The sequence below is a fragment of the Hevea brasiliensis genome, chromosome 4, assembly GCF_030052815.1.
Source record: "Hevea brasiliensis isolate MT/VB/25A 57/8 chromosome 4, ASM3005281v1, whole genome shotgun sequence".
Taxonomy (NCBI): domain Eukaryota; kingdom Viridiplantae; phylum Streptophyta; class Magnoliopsida; order Malpighiales; family Euphorbiaceae; genus Hevea; species Hevea brasiliensis.
In genome coordinates, this window is record NC_079496.1 from 332,630 (window position 1) to 348,190 (window position 15,561).

The following is a 15,561-nucleotide window of genomic DNA, read 5'->3' on the forward strand; positions in this document are numbered from 1 at the left end:
TAAGACACACTTCAAATCTCGTATCTATTGTTAGTTGTAGATTTCTTTTCATCAATGATTGATTAGGGGGACGGAATTCATTATTAGTCGAATATATATATATATATATATATATATATATATATATATATATATATATATATATATATATATTCGACTAATAATGGGTGGGTCGATAATCCAGATGAAAGGTAAAATGGAAAACTTTTTGGTATTGGATCATGTGAAAATTTTAAGATTAAAATATACTCACTTGCCAAATAACAACAAATTGTATGGTTGCATTCTTAAAACAAATCCACAAGTGGTTGAGAGGCCATCCTTATACCTAAAAACTCGACAACAAATAATAAATTAAGTCACAAATTTATAAACTGATTTATATTAGCTAGGAAGCCAAGATGGTTTATTTGAGAAATCCATTTGCCTAGGACATATGACATTGCATCGCATATAAGCTCAATCATCAATAAATGAAGAAAGGAGGGCTCAGTTTGCATATATGTAATATAGTTGTTGTCTGGGGTTACAGACATTTAACCTGCTGGCTTCAGGCTTGAATTCCTGATCTTTAATAATCGCCAATCCTGTTTTCAGAAACAAGAGCAGTTGTTGAAAGTGATTTTCAGATGGCGATCATGTACCAACGTTATTAACTTTGCCTGGATTGTTTGAATTTTTGGATGAAGCGCTTGTTTGTAATGCCACAATGGAAGCATAAATACCGTCCTTATTTATCAAAGTTTCATGCGTTCCTTTCTCTGCAATCACTCCATTTTTTACCACAGCAATCATATCAGCATTCTTGATTGTAGATAATCGATGGGCTACCACCACCGTCGTTCTATTCACCATAACTCTATCCAGCGCATCTTGAACTAGTCGTTCAGATTCTGCATCCAGAGCACTGGTCGCTTCATCTAGAAGTAGGATTTTCGGTGCCTTCACTATAGCTCTTGCAATGGCCACTCGTTGCTTCTGTCCGCCGGACAACTGGACCCCTCTTTCTCCAACTCTTGTTTCATAACCCTGCAATATTTTCAAAGACGTTAAAACTCAAAATCATGTGAAGTTTGCTCCATATCCCAAAAGTTTTCAAAAAGACCTAGCTACTAACCTGTTGTAAGCTACTGATGAACTTGTGGGCATTCGCCAACTCTGATGCAGCTAAAATTTCAGTCTCTGTTGCATTCCCTTCCTTTCCATATGTTATATTGGCTCTGATACTGTCATTGAATAACACAGGCTCCTGCCCTACCATTCCCATCTGCTGTCTTAACCACCTCACCTGCAGCTTTTGAATTTCCATTCCATCTACTGTTATTTGACCTGAATCTGGGTCATAAAATCTCTGCAACAATGAGATCACTGTTGATTTCCCGCTGCCACTTTCTCCGACCAGTGCAACTGTCTGATAAAACAAATTCACAGGATGCATTACTAGATAATAGTCATAGAAATTTGCATGAATTAGAGTAAAGGACATATATTAAAAGAAACTGCGGTCACTTTACCTTGCCAGCATGAATAGCCAGGGATAGATCCTTGAAAATTTGAATATCAGGTCTTATGGGATATTTAAAACTCACATGTCGAAACTCGATTTCTCCTTTAAGATTTTCTATTACTATACCAGAATCATCGTTGGAATTTACTTTTGATTTCTGATCAAGAATTGCAAACACAGAAGCTGCAGCGCTTTTTGCTTTGCCGGCATCAGGAGCGAAGGAGCTTGATTGAGAAACTCCAACAGCTGCCATACTGAGAGCACAGAACGCCTGTAAACAAACAGATGTAAACTGATGACAAATGGTTACTTAAAGAAGCATATTTTCTGTTACAATATATGCTCAATCAGGAACTGTTTGAAAAGAAAATTTTCGATGCCTGACTTCATAGACAAGGATCAAAAAATGACTTACTCGAAAAACCTCAACAAATGTTGTGTTGCCAACCTCAACAAGTCGGGCTCCAGCATAAAAACTAGCAGCGTAGACAGAGTAAAGCAAGAAGAAAGATAGTCCAAATCCAAATCCACATATCAACCCGTCTCTTATTCCTGTCTTCACAGGGCCTTCACATTTCTTTTTGTAAAGTTCCATCACCTTCTCTTCAGCACAAAAAGAAGCAACGGTTCTAATACTCCTTACTGCATCATTTGCAATTTGACTTGCTTCCTCGTACATTTTCTGCAACCATTTGAAATTGATTATTAACTCTAATCTAAGTATAAACGATAGTCTTTTACCAAACAAATGGAAAGCTAAGTAAAATTTGATTGAAGTTTAGAAGAATGGATCATAAAGATATACAGTAGAAAAATAGATTGCTGCTGAAAGAAGTTCAGAACTAACTTTAGTGTCTGCACTGAAACCTTCAATGAATTTCATCTGAACATATCCATTAAGTCCTAGAAGAGGTAGCATGACAAGGATGATTAAGGCCAGTTGCCAGCTTGCTTCAAAAGCAATAACTAAAGCAGCAACTGCTGTTGCAATATTTTGAACTAGCAGACCAAGTGCATCTCCAACCAGACTTCTCACTGAGGCTGCATCTGCTGAAAGCTTTGCTCCAATTGCACCACTTGAGTGCTCAGGTTCATCAAACCAGCCTACTTCCATGTAAACCACTTTTTCAAAGCACATTGATCTGATCCTTTTAATCAATTTACAACCCCCCACTGCAAAAAAATATGACCTCAGCGGATTAACCAACAAAGACAATGAGGCCAGACCAAGAAACATGAATGCCCAAAATCTTGCATCCTTTCGGAGTTGTTCTGCCGGCTTAAAGAAAGTTTTGATCATACTGGAGACTAATACTCCAAAGAAAGGTAATATTACACCATTGGCTGCTGCAGCCAACAAACCTAGCAGCAACACTGGGATCTCTGGCTTATTAAGATAGGCTAAGCGATGCAGTGGCACTTTTGGAGGTGGTGCTGATGATGCAGAGCCAAGAGTAGATGGTTCAGTTGATGCTGTTTCTGGGACATTGATTCCAGTTGGCACACCAAATGGAACTGAGAATGAATGACGACTACTATTTCCAATTCCAGATGACCCCTGGCTTAAGGTTCGCAAGAAAGAAAACCGTTGACTAGAATGTCTTTCAGAATCCACAATGATTTCAGGCTTCTCTGTGTCATTTAGAACACTGTATTCTGGCACTGCATTCATTTCCTGCATTCTTATAAGCTGAGAATATGCTCCATCAGTATCCTTGGTTAGCTCCAAATGCGAACCTGATCAATTGAATGGACGAGAATGCAGTAATGTATTTCTAAGAAAAGTGAAAGGACAATAATATTGTTTTTGAGAGCTCAGGTGGAGGCGTAGTGCTTAGAATCTAGAAGGGATTCTTGCGCAAAGCATTCAGAAAAAAGGTTTTGTTGAAAAAAATACAGCGAAAACTGAAAATTCATACACTACTTTCTGATTCATCTGAAAAAACTTCAACTCAATGCAATCTATACGTTAGAGGGGATGGGGATAGAGGTCTTTTGTCACCCTCAAATAAGCAGGGATTGTTCAACAGTGGGTGACATTGTCATTAAAAATTGGAGAACTTTTGACACAATACTAATCAGTTAAGAGAAACCACTATCAGCAAACGCGTTACCTCTTTCAACAATTGTCCCCCGGTGAATAACAGCGACCATATCAGCATTCCTTACAGTACTCAATCGATGGGCTACAATAACGGTTGTCCTATTGATCATGACCCTATCCAATGCCTCTTGCACGATCCTTTCTGATTCTGTATCAAGAGCACTAGTAGCTTCGTCTAAAAGCAGAATTCTTGGGTTTTTAATAATGGCTCTGGCTATGGCAACTCTCTGCTTTTGGCCCCCAGATAGCTGAGAACCATGCTCGCCAACCGTCGTGTCTAATCCCTGAATATATTAAAAAAGGGAAAAGACGACAGCAACAACAACAAATCCCATTATGTAGGCATGAAATATTATTGATTTCAGAAAATAGGAGGCAGAGACAACTATGAAATCAAGCAAGTTTCGTAAAATTTTAGAAAGTTGCTCATCTTTTGAAGTCTGAAAAGAACAACATGATATATTGCAACAATAAAGGTAGTGTTAATTAGACCTGAGGCAGTTTATCTATGAACTTAGCAGCATTGGCAAACTCTGCAGCAGCCATGATTTCTTCAGTAGTCGCATTCTCCTTCCCATAGGCAATATTCTCTTTAATGCTACAACTGAACAACACAGGTTCCTGGCTGACAAGGCCTATTTTTTGTCTAATCCACTTTAGCTGAAACTCTTTAATGTTAATACCATCAATTAGAACTTCTCCAGCTTGTGGATCATAAAATCTCTCAATCAAACTTATAACTGTAGATTTCCCACTTCCGGTCTCTCCAACCAAAGCTGTGGTAGAGCCACTAGGTATTGAGATGGAAAATCCACCGAATATTTGCTCTTCTGGTCTAGCAGGATAGCTGAAATAAATATCTTTTAATTCTATATCTCCATGAATATCATCTAATGTGCGCCCATAGGTGTCACAAGCATCTATTTGTGGGTTCCTACCAATTACATCAAACATTTTATATGCTGCAGCTTGACCAGCAGAAAATGCAGTCAAGCATGGAGATGCCTGTCCTAGAGACCTGGAGAACAAATTAGAAGAATGAACATGAAAGGAAAAAAATAAAACAGCCTTTTCATTGGGATTTGATTGGTTGTTAGAATGTAATATTACATTAATTAATAGCTTGCACTAAAAATTACTTATAATTTGTGCACAACAGACTAATCTTTTGGAAATGAAAAATGGCAGAGTGCTACTTACAAAGATCCAGTCAACACCACAAAAACAATACTAACAATGTCTCCTCCTTTATATCCTTCATTTATCACTAGTTTTGCACCAAACCATATAGCCAAAGCATAATTGGAGAATACAATAAATGTGACCACTCCAAAACCCAACCCTGCAGCCAAGCTCTCTTGAACACCAGACTTGTAAGCTTTGGTCAAAGATTTGTGATATTTAGCTATAGCCTGTTTCTCCCCAGTAAATGATGCAACCTGTAAAGCATTTATGATATAACCACCATGATCATAGTTCCAAAATGAACAAAAAGAAAATCAAACTTTTGTCAGTTTTGCATACAGTTCTGATTGAACCAATTGTCTGCTCTGCCACAGTTGCTGCAAGTGAATAAGCAGTTTGTCCACGGGATGCAAGCTTTGATATATAAATAGCCATGAGTGCACCAGAGAGGACAAGAAGAGGAATAGAAGATAACATGACGATGGTGAGTTTCCATCCCTTGACAAATGCTATAACAAAACCTGAAATAAACGTTAGAATTAGCTGCAGGAATTTTCCAACCTGCAATGAGAATTAACAAGTGAGAGCGTATCACAAATTCCATTTTACTCCTACTTTTGCAGAAAAATGTTAAAAGATTTAGGCATTTTAAATATTATGTCAATACCTTCTCACCCATGGCATCCTGAATAAGAACTGTGTCACCTGACATTCTCCCAACAATTTCTCCTGTATCAATTTCCTTATCAAAGAACCCAATTTCTTGCTTCAAAATTGTCTTTAAGTATAAACTTCTAATTTTTGCAGCTTGTCTCTCTCCGGTAACCATCCAGCAAGCCACCTCTGGTATATAGCAAGCAAGGTATTTTCAGTTTCCACAACATATCTTTTATGCCATGAGTTTTGTCTGAGAAAGAAGCCTGATGAACTTACGAAGAAATCCAGCGACAGTTGACCCTAAAGCCAAGTATACATACTTCAGAGACACCTGAAAGATGATTGATCAAGCTACTAATTAGTACAAACAAGCTTTAGGCGAGGTTGGGAGTTACAGATTTTATAATTGAATATGCAGGAACAGTTAAAGAATGGCTTAGAATAGAACATTTTACTAGAGATTCAACAAAATTAAACTCTCTTGGCTGCCTATACTGGAAGTAAGCTCAGACAAAAGTTCAATACAAATGAGCGGCTAACAGGCTTTAGTTCCAGAATACCTTGGAAACTTCATGAACCACTTCTTTGGTGTTAACACTATTATCTCCAAATGCATTTACTGCATCTCCAAATGCTACGGTCACGAGGGGCATACAGACTCCATTTCCAGCAGCAGCAATTACGCCCACAAACATTAATAGGTAGTCAATGGAGTCAGCAAAGGAGAAAAGCTTGTAAAATGGCAATGTATTAGTGCTTTCCTCTTTCTTCTTGCTTTTCTCCACAGCTTCCTCTAACTCCTCGACTTGTGGCTCGCTCATTGATGTTGTGGCCTGCTCAGTGTTTACTTTACCTTCCAAACCTTTTTCCTCAGCCATATGATCCACAGTAATTGCTGCTACGAGAGAAACATCAACTGTTCCATTTAACAACAGACGATCAAAGCCAAGACAGTTTCATTCAAACAACATATTATGACAAGTTCTCATAAACTGATAATAATGAAATAAAATTTCTGGTCTTAAATATATCTGTTTTCTAATTTCTTCTTCTTACTAAGTTTTCTGAAATCTAAATGCATACAATGGCATCAAGGAAAAGAGGTGAATTCCTTTCAGACAGAACCAGTTGATTATTCTTTTGAGTCATGATTATATTCTGAAGAAGGATCAAATCAAAAAACAATAAAGGTTATTACTGTGTCCATCATAAAACATTGTACAAACAGAAAGATTGGCAAACCGTTTACCCACCCAAAAAAAAAATATAGCAAAACAACAACGAAAAAGGAGGGAACCAAAGTGCCCTCTAAGACAGGGAAGATCAAAACCCATGAACTACTTGTAAAAGCTAAACATGGTTGCTGCACTGGAATATAGAACAAAAGGAACTCGATATTACCAATTTATGAGAAAGTGGCTTGGCAAAGGTTTTGAACTTGACCCTTGAGAGTATATTAACTTAAGCAAATGCCAATCTATACCTGTACACCATTGGCATTTTCCATTTAGTTTTGCCTAATAAGAAGCCTCCCAAATACCCTAACTGATTTGGAGTTTACTGAATGTATGGGGAGTTGGGACCATTGCTGTCATCACCTGATGTCGATATATACATATACTAATAGGTTTGTACTGAATTCATATTGGTTTGGCAATGTAGTATTTGTTTTATAAAGGTATGAATATGATGGGCATCTCGGGAATGAAAATTCTATATACCAGCGTTGCAAGGAAAAATTATTGAATACATACTGAGGAATTCTTCTCCACTCGCAATAAATATAATTCACCTTCCATGATCTGTAAAAGTATATGTGAGTGCAAGGAACACTTGTCTTTTGTACCAGTAACCAGTTATTATCTCCTGTAAAATCCAACAGAGGATACTAAATGAAATGCGACAATAAATATCAAATGCACATAAACTAATGAGCAAGCAATGAGGGCAGCAAAATGTTTTCTGTTGCTTCTGTTTTTAGCACAGGAGAAAAAAGTAGCTTTAATTTGCCACTATCAGTTGGAGAAAATAGATACGTGTAGACCCTGTCAAATCCCAGTCCGGGCCAGATTTCAAATCGTAACCGGTTGGTTAGCGTGTGTAGGTGATTTATATGGGTTAGCATGACTTGGTAAAATTAGTATGGTTTTATAGTTTTATCAAGAGGTGTATCATGTTGCTGAATCACCTGTGTGCGTGTGTATACCTTTGAATTAAAACAAACAAAATGCTGGAGAGGATGAGCCGGTGTGCGCATGGACAACCCCCCACATATGAGTCGTGTGCACGTGATCCGCTGTGTGGAGGGCTAGTCCTTCGGATCCCAAATTAGTTGTTGATAGTGTGTATTGGTGGTTTATATAGTTTAGCATGTTTTGGTAAAATTGCTATAATTTTATCAAGAGCTGTGTCCTGTCATTGAATCACCTGTGTGCGTGTATACCTTTGGATAAAAAAAAAAAATATAACTGACAGCCTACGTTCAAAGTTCAAACAGATCATTGGTTTCATTTTAATTTCGATCAAATTCAATTGTTAAAATTTTTTTTCTCAAAATTTTTCATTTATTAAGAAAGGAAAAAATCTAGATTTGGCCCGGAAATGAGCTGATCAATTATAATCCAGTTTAAAACTGATTTTAATCAATCCAATTTTAATCTAGATACAGTTTCCATGTCATCCCTGATGGAAACATAGGTCAAGCCAAAAATAAACCTGTCATCTGCAAGACTTGTTTCTAGAATGCAATTAACATCTTTGTTTTTGTTTATGCGTCTTGTCAGAAGGAGCACTTCAGTTGATGTCCGTATTTGTGGTTGGCCATTTCTAATAAAATATGGGGCATTATTATAGGATGAGGCAGTGAAAATGGAAGAGCAATAAAAGGAATCGTTTATTATGACAATTTAGATTACCTCATTTGCATTAATTTTTAATTGTCAATCGCATTTTCTATTTAAATTGCTCAAGTAAGCAAAACGTAAACATCCACTGGCCGGCTAGGTTTTTCTTCCTACCCATTCTTATCACCTGTTACAACAATAATGGTCTTAAGATTGCATAATGCAAGAGGGTATGGAATATATTTATAAATAAGGAGCATAGAGACACTTACCTAATTCGGACTCTGCCCAACGTACTGACATTTATTAATTGTACGCATTCAAAAGATTCGTCAATCCCTCCCGCCAAATTCAACTCATTGACCATTTGGAATTATCCTATCCACTGTTTCAACTCATTTACATTACTTAATTATATCCCCTTCTAAGGCGAGGCAGTGCCACCAGATCAATCATGCTTCATGAACATGGAGAAACTACTGAAAGTGCTATATTTTTAAGTTTAATGACGAGAAGGGGGAGAAGACGGGAAGAGACCCTTCTCTTACTCTTACTTCAATATAAAGATAGGCTTTTCTATTAATGGATGACAATAAGTCAACAAGGTCTGATTTTCTCTGTGCAATCAGTATATGCTGATACTTGTAGCTGTACTCTTCAGAATTTCCCTCTTTATCCCAAAACCTTTTAACATAATTGGGAAATTTACAGAGATCAACAAAATGATTAGAAGAAGAAAGTGACTCAAAATCAAAATTTTTAAACGTACACACATACCTGAATTGAATTCCCTTAAGTTGAAGCAGCATTTGACTTGGGAGCCATTAAGGAGGCATAAATGCCATTCTTGATGTTGATCAAAGTATCATGCTTTCCTTTCTCAACTATAACTCCATTTTTCACCACTGCAATTATGCCTGCACCCTTAATTGTGGATAAGCGATGGGCTATCACCAGGGTGGTCCTTCCCACCGTAACTCTTTCTAATGCATCTTGAACCACTCGCTCAGATTCTGCATCCAGAGCACTGGTTGCTTCGTCTAGAAGTAATATTTTCGGATCCTTTATGATGGCCCGTGCAATTGCCACCCGTTGCTTCTGTCCACCAGACAATTGCAGCCCTCGTTCCCCCACTGTAGTATCATACCCCTGCATTTTTTTCAAATTTAAAAGCATCACATCCCATTCAACATTTATGTTCTTCCATGGATTTTTCTAATTCTAGAACGCAGATAAAACCTGTTGTAGGCCACTGATGAAGTTGTGGGCATTGGCTAATTCTGCTGCAGCCATAATTTCTGCCTCTGTTGCATTTCCTTCCTTCCCGTATGCAATGTTGGCTCGAATGCTGTCATTAAATAATACAGGTTCCTGACTCACCAGACCCATCTGCCGTCTTAACCATTTTAAGTTCAACTTTCGGATCTCAATTCCATCTAGAGTAATTTGGCCAGAATCAGGGTCGTAAAATCTTTGCAGTAATGAGATCACCGTTGATTTCCCACTCCCACTTTCTCCAACCAGTGCAACTACCTGATATAAAGATTGTTAGTTTCAGCAATCTAAAGTTGACTGTGGCTTGACATTAAATTAGTACAGAAAGAATTGAACATGGAATCCAGTCATAACGAAGTTACCATCCCAGAATGAAGAGCAATGCTAAGATCTTGGAATATTTGAACATCAGGCCTCGTTGGATACTTAAAACTGATATGGCGAAACTCAACTTTTCCCTTCACCCTTTTTATTATTATTCCAGAAGGGTCACTAGGATCTATTTTAGATTTCTGATCAAGGATGGCAAATACAGAAGTAGCAGAACTCCTGGCTTTACTTGCATCAGGCGCGAGAGAGTTTGATTGAGAGATCCCAAGGGCTGCCATACTGAGAGCAAAAAAGACCTGCACAACAGCACTTAAATCACATTCACAATGGAAAACCAAACCAAACCAAACAAAACAAAATTTAGACCATCTGGCTTGGTATATATAGCATAAGGAAATTACCCGGAAAACATCGGTGAATGTTGTCTTGCCATGATCCACTAGATGAGCTCCTACATAAAAACTAACTGCATAGACAAAAAAAACAAAGAAGAAAGATAGGCCAAACCCTATCCCGCTAATTAACCCTCGCCTTATTCCTGCCTTAATAGGGCCATCACATTTCTTCTGGTACAGTTGAATCACCCTTTCTTCGGCACAGTAAGAAGCAACTGTTCTGATACTGCTAACTGCATCACTAGCAACTTGACTTGCTTCCTCATACATTTTCTGTAAAAATTTAACAAAGTATTCTATTAATAAAAAGAGATAAAATCAATTGTACTGTAGCCATTTATAATATCTATTATTCATTGTTCCTAGCTTCTGTCACTCCATTAATTCTTGTACTGTTGTTTCGATAGTGAAAGAAAATTTACAATCCCCTTTTCACCAACTGTTGAGGATTTTAAGCAAAAAGCAACCATTAACCTATATTTTATGGTGAAGATTGGAGCTAACCTTTGTATTTGCGTTGAATCCTTTCATGGACTTCAACTGAACATATCCGCTGAGTCCCATCAGTGGTAACAAAGCAAGGACTACGAGAGCGACTTGCCAGCTTGAGAGGAAAGCAATGACCAAACCAGCAATACACGTTGCACTATTTTGAATGAGCAAAGAAAATGCGTCTCCAACTAAACCTCGCATTGCGGCTGCATCTGCTGAGAGCCTCGCACCAATTGCTCCACTTGAATGCTCCGGTTCATCAAACCAAGCTATCTCCATATTTACCACTTTCTCAAAGCACATTGATCGGATCCGTTTTATTAATCTACCACCCGCAACAGCAAAAAAGTATGTGCTTAGTGGCATAGCCAGTAAAGACACAAAACCAAGTAGAACAAATATAAATGCCCAAAATCTAGAATCTTTCCGGAGTTGATCTTCTTTCTCATAATAGGTTTTTATTATGTTGGCAAGCAGCAGACCAAAAATTGGTAATATTATTCCATTGGCCACAGCAGCTATAGCACCAAGCAATAACACAGGTATCTCTGGCCTATTAAGATAGGCCAAGCGACGAAGAGGATCTTCTGGAGGCAGTTTTGATGTCTCTGAAGTGGTAGTGCCAAGTGGTTTTGCAGCTACCTTTTCGGAAATGCTAACTCTGGGGGATGCACTCAATGGAACCCAGATCGAATGATGGCTACTGTCTGGATAGTTTACAATATTCTGTTCTGGCTCTTTGCCAAATTCTTGCAACTGTATGAGCTGCGCATATGCTCCATCAGGATCCTTGAGTAGCTCAAAATGTGAACCTGATCAGTTAAAAAAGGAGTATGATGAATCATGTATGTAAACTGGACATATCATCATTCTGAAGTTACAAGTAATGCAAAAAAAAATCAAATTAGCAAGTTTGAAAGAAATGTGAGTGTCACAACAAGAGGGTGGCTATTTGGAAAGAAGACAAGGAAAGGGGGTTGTTGGTTGGTGGGGGAGAGGGTAGGGGGGGTGGGGGTGGGAAGGATCTGTTATTTGAAACTAATTATTGATAACATTTATTGAGCGATTCAGAAGTTAAAGGAACATATGAGCTTATGTTGGTCAATTTTGCCTAGAGTTCAGCTACCAAAAATACTTCACCTATTTGAACAATCTTTCCTTTCTGGATAACAGCTATCATATCTGCATTTCTCACTGTAGTCAAGCGATGGGCTACCATGACAGTAGTTCGGTTGATCATAATCCTGTCCAATGCCTCTTGCACAATCCTTTCAGATTCTGCATCTAGAGCACTAGTGGCTTCATCTAGAAGTAGAATTCTCGGGTCCTTCAGAACTGCTCTGGCTATGACAATCCTTTGCTTTTGGCCCCCAGATAGTTGAATTCCATGCTCCCCAACCATTGTGTCTAATCCCTGAAACCACAATGAACAACATTGTGAAGAAGATCACTAATTGAACAGGAATCATCTATCATATGTTGATAAAACACTGTATATATCTTCGGAACTGAAGGTTTAATGATATAAACCTGGGGCAGCTTATTTATAAAGTTGGCTGCATTGGCAAGCTCAGCAGCATCTCTTATTTCTTCAATAGTTGCATTTTCCTTCCCATAGGCAATATTGTCTCTAATGCTTGAAGTAAACAACACAGGTTCCTGGCTGACAAGGCCTATATTCTCTCTGATCCATTTTAGTTGAAACTCTTTAAGATTGACACCATCTATTAGGACTTCACCAGCTTGTGGGTCATAAAATCTCTCTATCAAACTGATCACTGTTGATTTCCCACTTCCACTCTCTCCAACCAAAGCTGTGGTTGTACCACTGGGTACTGAAAGACAGAAACCACTGAATATTTGCTCATGAGATCTTGTTGGGTAACTGAAATAAACATCCCTTAATTCAATATCTCCACGAATGTCTTGCAATTTTAGTCCTTTGGTGTCAAAAGCATCAATCTCTGGCTGCCTATTGATTGCCTCAAACATCTTAACTGCAGCTGCCCTTCCCGAAGCAAATGCACTCATGCATGGAGATGCCTGCCCTAGAGACCTTGAAAAAGTCCAAATAAAATTTTATATATCTAATATTTGTTCTTGACATGGAGCTCCACATTATTAAAAGCAAGCTAGAAAAGAATTGAGCAATCGTTTTTAATTACTTTTTTCATTTTTTTGTTAATTATAGAAGCTTTATTTTAACGCAGTAAATCAATGTTGGTTACACAAACATGGAACAGCATGCAACTCACAAGGAACCCGTCAGTAGAGCAAAAATCACATTGATGACATTCCCTCCTGTGTAGCCTTTGTCAAGTATCATTTTTCCACCAAGCCACACAGCAAATCCATAACTGCAGAACAAAATAAACATTAGAGTACCAAAGCCTAACCCAGCAGCCAGGCCTTCTTGCACGCCAGACTCATAAGCTTTGATCAAGGATTTGTTGTATTTAGCAATAGCTTCCTTCTCTCCTGTAAAAGATGCAACCTGTGTGGAAAATGGCCATTATATTCATATTTCAAAAGAAAGAGAAGAAAATCCTTTTTTTCCTTTTAATTCCAAAAGTACCATACAGTTCTGATTGAGCCAATTGTTTGCTCAACAATATTTGCTGCAAGGGAATAGGAAGCTTGTCCGCGAGATGCCAACTTGCTTACAAGCTTATTCATGATGGCACCAGAGATGACAATAGGTGGAATTAAAGATAGCATGACAAGTGTGAGAAGCCACCCTTTAATAAAAGCTATTACGAAGCCTCCCAAAAAAGAAGCTAGCAGCTGAATTGAATTTCCAACCTGCAAAAAGGTAAATAAAATGCACAAGGGTATGTACATCTTCAATCCAGTGGAAGAATGTAATGATCATCAGAGTAAATGACTAAATGATAATAGTTGTGTAATTTTTGCACAGGGCAGCAATACCTTCTCCCCCATAGCATTTTGAATAAGGACAATATCGCCTGACATTCTCCCAACCACTTCTCCAGTATTAGTTTCCTTATCAAAGAAAGCAATTTCCTGCCTCAGTATTGTTTTCAAGTATAAACTTCTTATTCGAGCAACCTGCCTCTCCCCTGTGATCATCCAGCAAGCCACCTCTGGAATTCAACCATGTGGACCATTATTTTCTTTGATTGAAGCCATATCAGTTCTCAATTTTTTCCCTGAGAGCTTAGTTTTCAATAATTTAAAAACTGCATCATGCTATACAATCAGAAAGTTGAAGTTTTAACAGTGCAAGGATCCAGTGAACTTACGAAAGAATGAAGCAAAACCAGACCCCATAGCCAAATAGACAAACTTCAGAGACACCTGAAGATTCAATTCGTCAAGCTATTACCACATAAACCCAGTTATTATAAATCAACATAACTAAGCTTCTAGAAGATATAAATGCAAGAAAATTTAGCATATGACGGTGTAGTTGAATTATTTTATTGAGAACAGTAAGGTGCCTACATGGAAACAAATGTAATTGATTAGAGAGAACCAGTGGAAGAACTTTCAGAATGATACGAATAATTTTTTTCATATTAATGATTCAAGGTTTAGCAAAAGAGAAGAATAAGAGTTTTGAAGTTCTAGTCCAAGGATACCTCAGAAACATTATGCGCCACAACTGTCATGCTCGCAGCTTTGCCAGTAGAATCAATTAATTCTCCTAATAGTATGGTCATAAGCGGCATGCAGATCCCATTCCCAAAAGCAGCAACTGTACCAATGAACATTAATAGAATGTCCAAGGAGTCAGCAAATGAGAACAACTTGTAATGAGGTACTGTGTTTATGCCTTTCTTTTTCTCATTGGTCCTGTCTGAATCTTGTTGGTTGCTAATCTTTGGCACTGATGAATTGACTGCAGCTTCTTCTTTGTTCATGTCTTTACTCTAACTTTTTCCAACAGCCAGTGTATATGGATGTGATAGCTCTGTAGCTGCTGATGCTAGTAGTCTTGTTGCTGCCTTGTGAGAACTTGAATCATAGCTGCGAGAAGGAAATACAGCTTTTTGTGTTAATAATTTGTAGCTAAAGGTTGATCTGTTAATTTGCAGGAAAAATAAATGTATTCAGTGGAATTGAGGCTCTTTAGTATTAAAAGGGCTTTCTTCACATAAAGATAGTTTTAAAAGAAGGGACTTTCGTTTTTGGTCTTGAATTCTTAAATTCTTAAGTAGAGGAAGGATGAAGGTGCAAGTTTTGAAGCATAAACCGCCAAAGCCAATGCCCTTGTCCCATTGGAATTCCAGGAAAGAGATGCTAGAAATGTGTTTTTTTCAAAGAAAAAAGAATGGGGGAAAAAATCAATTATCATGCAGACGGGAACCATTGTGAAAAAAATACTAAAGTTGAATCGACTTTGAGAAAGAGGAGACAACAAATTGAAATGAAGCTACATAAAATATGGTATCAAGATTCACTAATGAAGAGAGAATAGTGAAAATCATACATTTTTATCATAAATGTGACTAAATTTGAAGGGAACACAAGGATAAATAGTGGTGGAGGAAGCACACTTGGATTTTAGGTGTGGGACTTAAAACAGGTAATGTCGAGAAGAGGGCAGCATGTCGCTTACTAAGACAGTAAAAATGATGAGACCAAAATAAAGATTTATACGCAGACAAACATGTTAAACGCCAATGGTTGATGCTTCCAATGGGAGTGAGGGACAAGATAACATCATAACATCAAAGGATTCTCGTGTTTGTAATTAGCTACGATACATCCAATGTGATTCTTGTTGCCTCTTTGTTGTTATTTGAATTC

General features: G+C 37.8%; 2 protein-coding genes across 3 annotated transcripts; both read right to left on the reverse strand.

The window, feature by feature from the left end:
* Window positions 1-394: 394 nt before the first annotated feature.
* Window positions 395-6,331, reverse strand: LOC110635246 (ABC transporter B family member 11). The gene is made up of 12 exons (XM_021784494.2): window positions 6,014-6,331; window positions 5,730-5,784; window positions 5,464-5,639; window positions 5,136-5,357; window positions 4,812-5,050; window positions 4,104-4,629; window positions 3,622-3,895; window positions 2,355-3,244; window positions 1,923-2,189; window positions 1,515-1,778; window positions 1,118-1,411; window positions 395-1,029 (listed from the first exon to the last, which is right to left on the reverse strand). The coding sequence occupies exons 1-12, from the start codon at window positions 6,329-6,331 to the stop codon at window positions 637-639; spliced, it is 3,918 nt and encodes a 1,305-aa protein (XP_021640186.2). The 3' UTR covers window positions 395-636.
* Window positions 6,332-8,579: 2,248 nt separating this feature from the next.
* Window positions 8,580-15,065, reverse strand: LOC110635245 (ABC transporter B family member 21). 2 transcript variants are annotated; one of them, XM_021784492.2, is made up of 13 exons: window positions 14,391-15,065; window positions 14,052-14,106; window positions 13,717-13,892; window positions 13,369-13,590; window positions 13,044-13,282; window positions 12,319-12,844; window positions 11,929-12,202; window positions 10,801-11,600; window positions 10,303-10,569; window positions 9,934-10,197; window positions 9,536-9,829; window positions 9,074-9,445; window positions 8,580-8,980 (listed from the first exon to the last, which is right to left on the reverse strand). In XM_021784492.2, the coding sequence occupies exons 1-12, from the start codon at window positions 14,670-14,672 to the stop codon at window positions 9,089-9,091; spliced, it is 3,756 nt and encodes a 1,251-aa protein (XP_021640184.2). In that variant the 5' UTR covers window positions 14,673-15,065; the 3' UTR covers window positions 8,580-8,980; window positions 9,074-9,088. The 2 variants fall into 2 exon arrangements, with proteins under 2 accessions (XP_021640184.2, XP_058000815.1); XM_058144832.1 differs by having other exon boundaries at window positions 9,934-10,569.
* Between the last annotated feature and the right edge of the window lie 496 nt (window positions 15,066-15,561).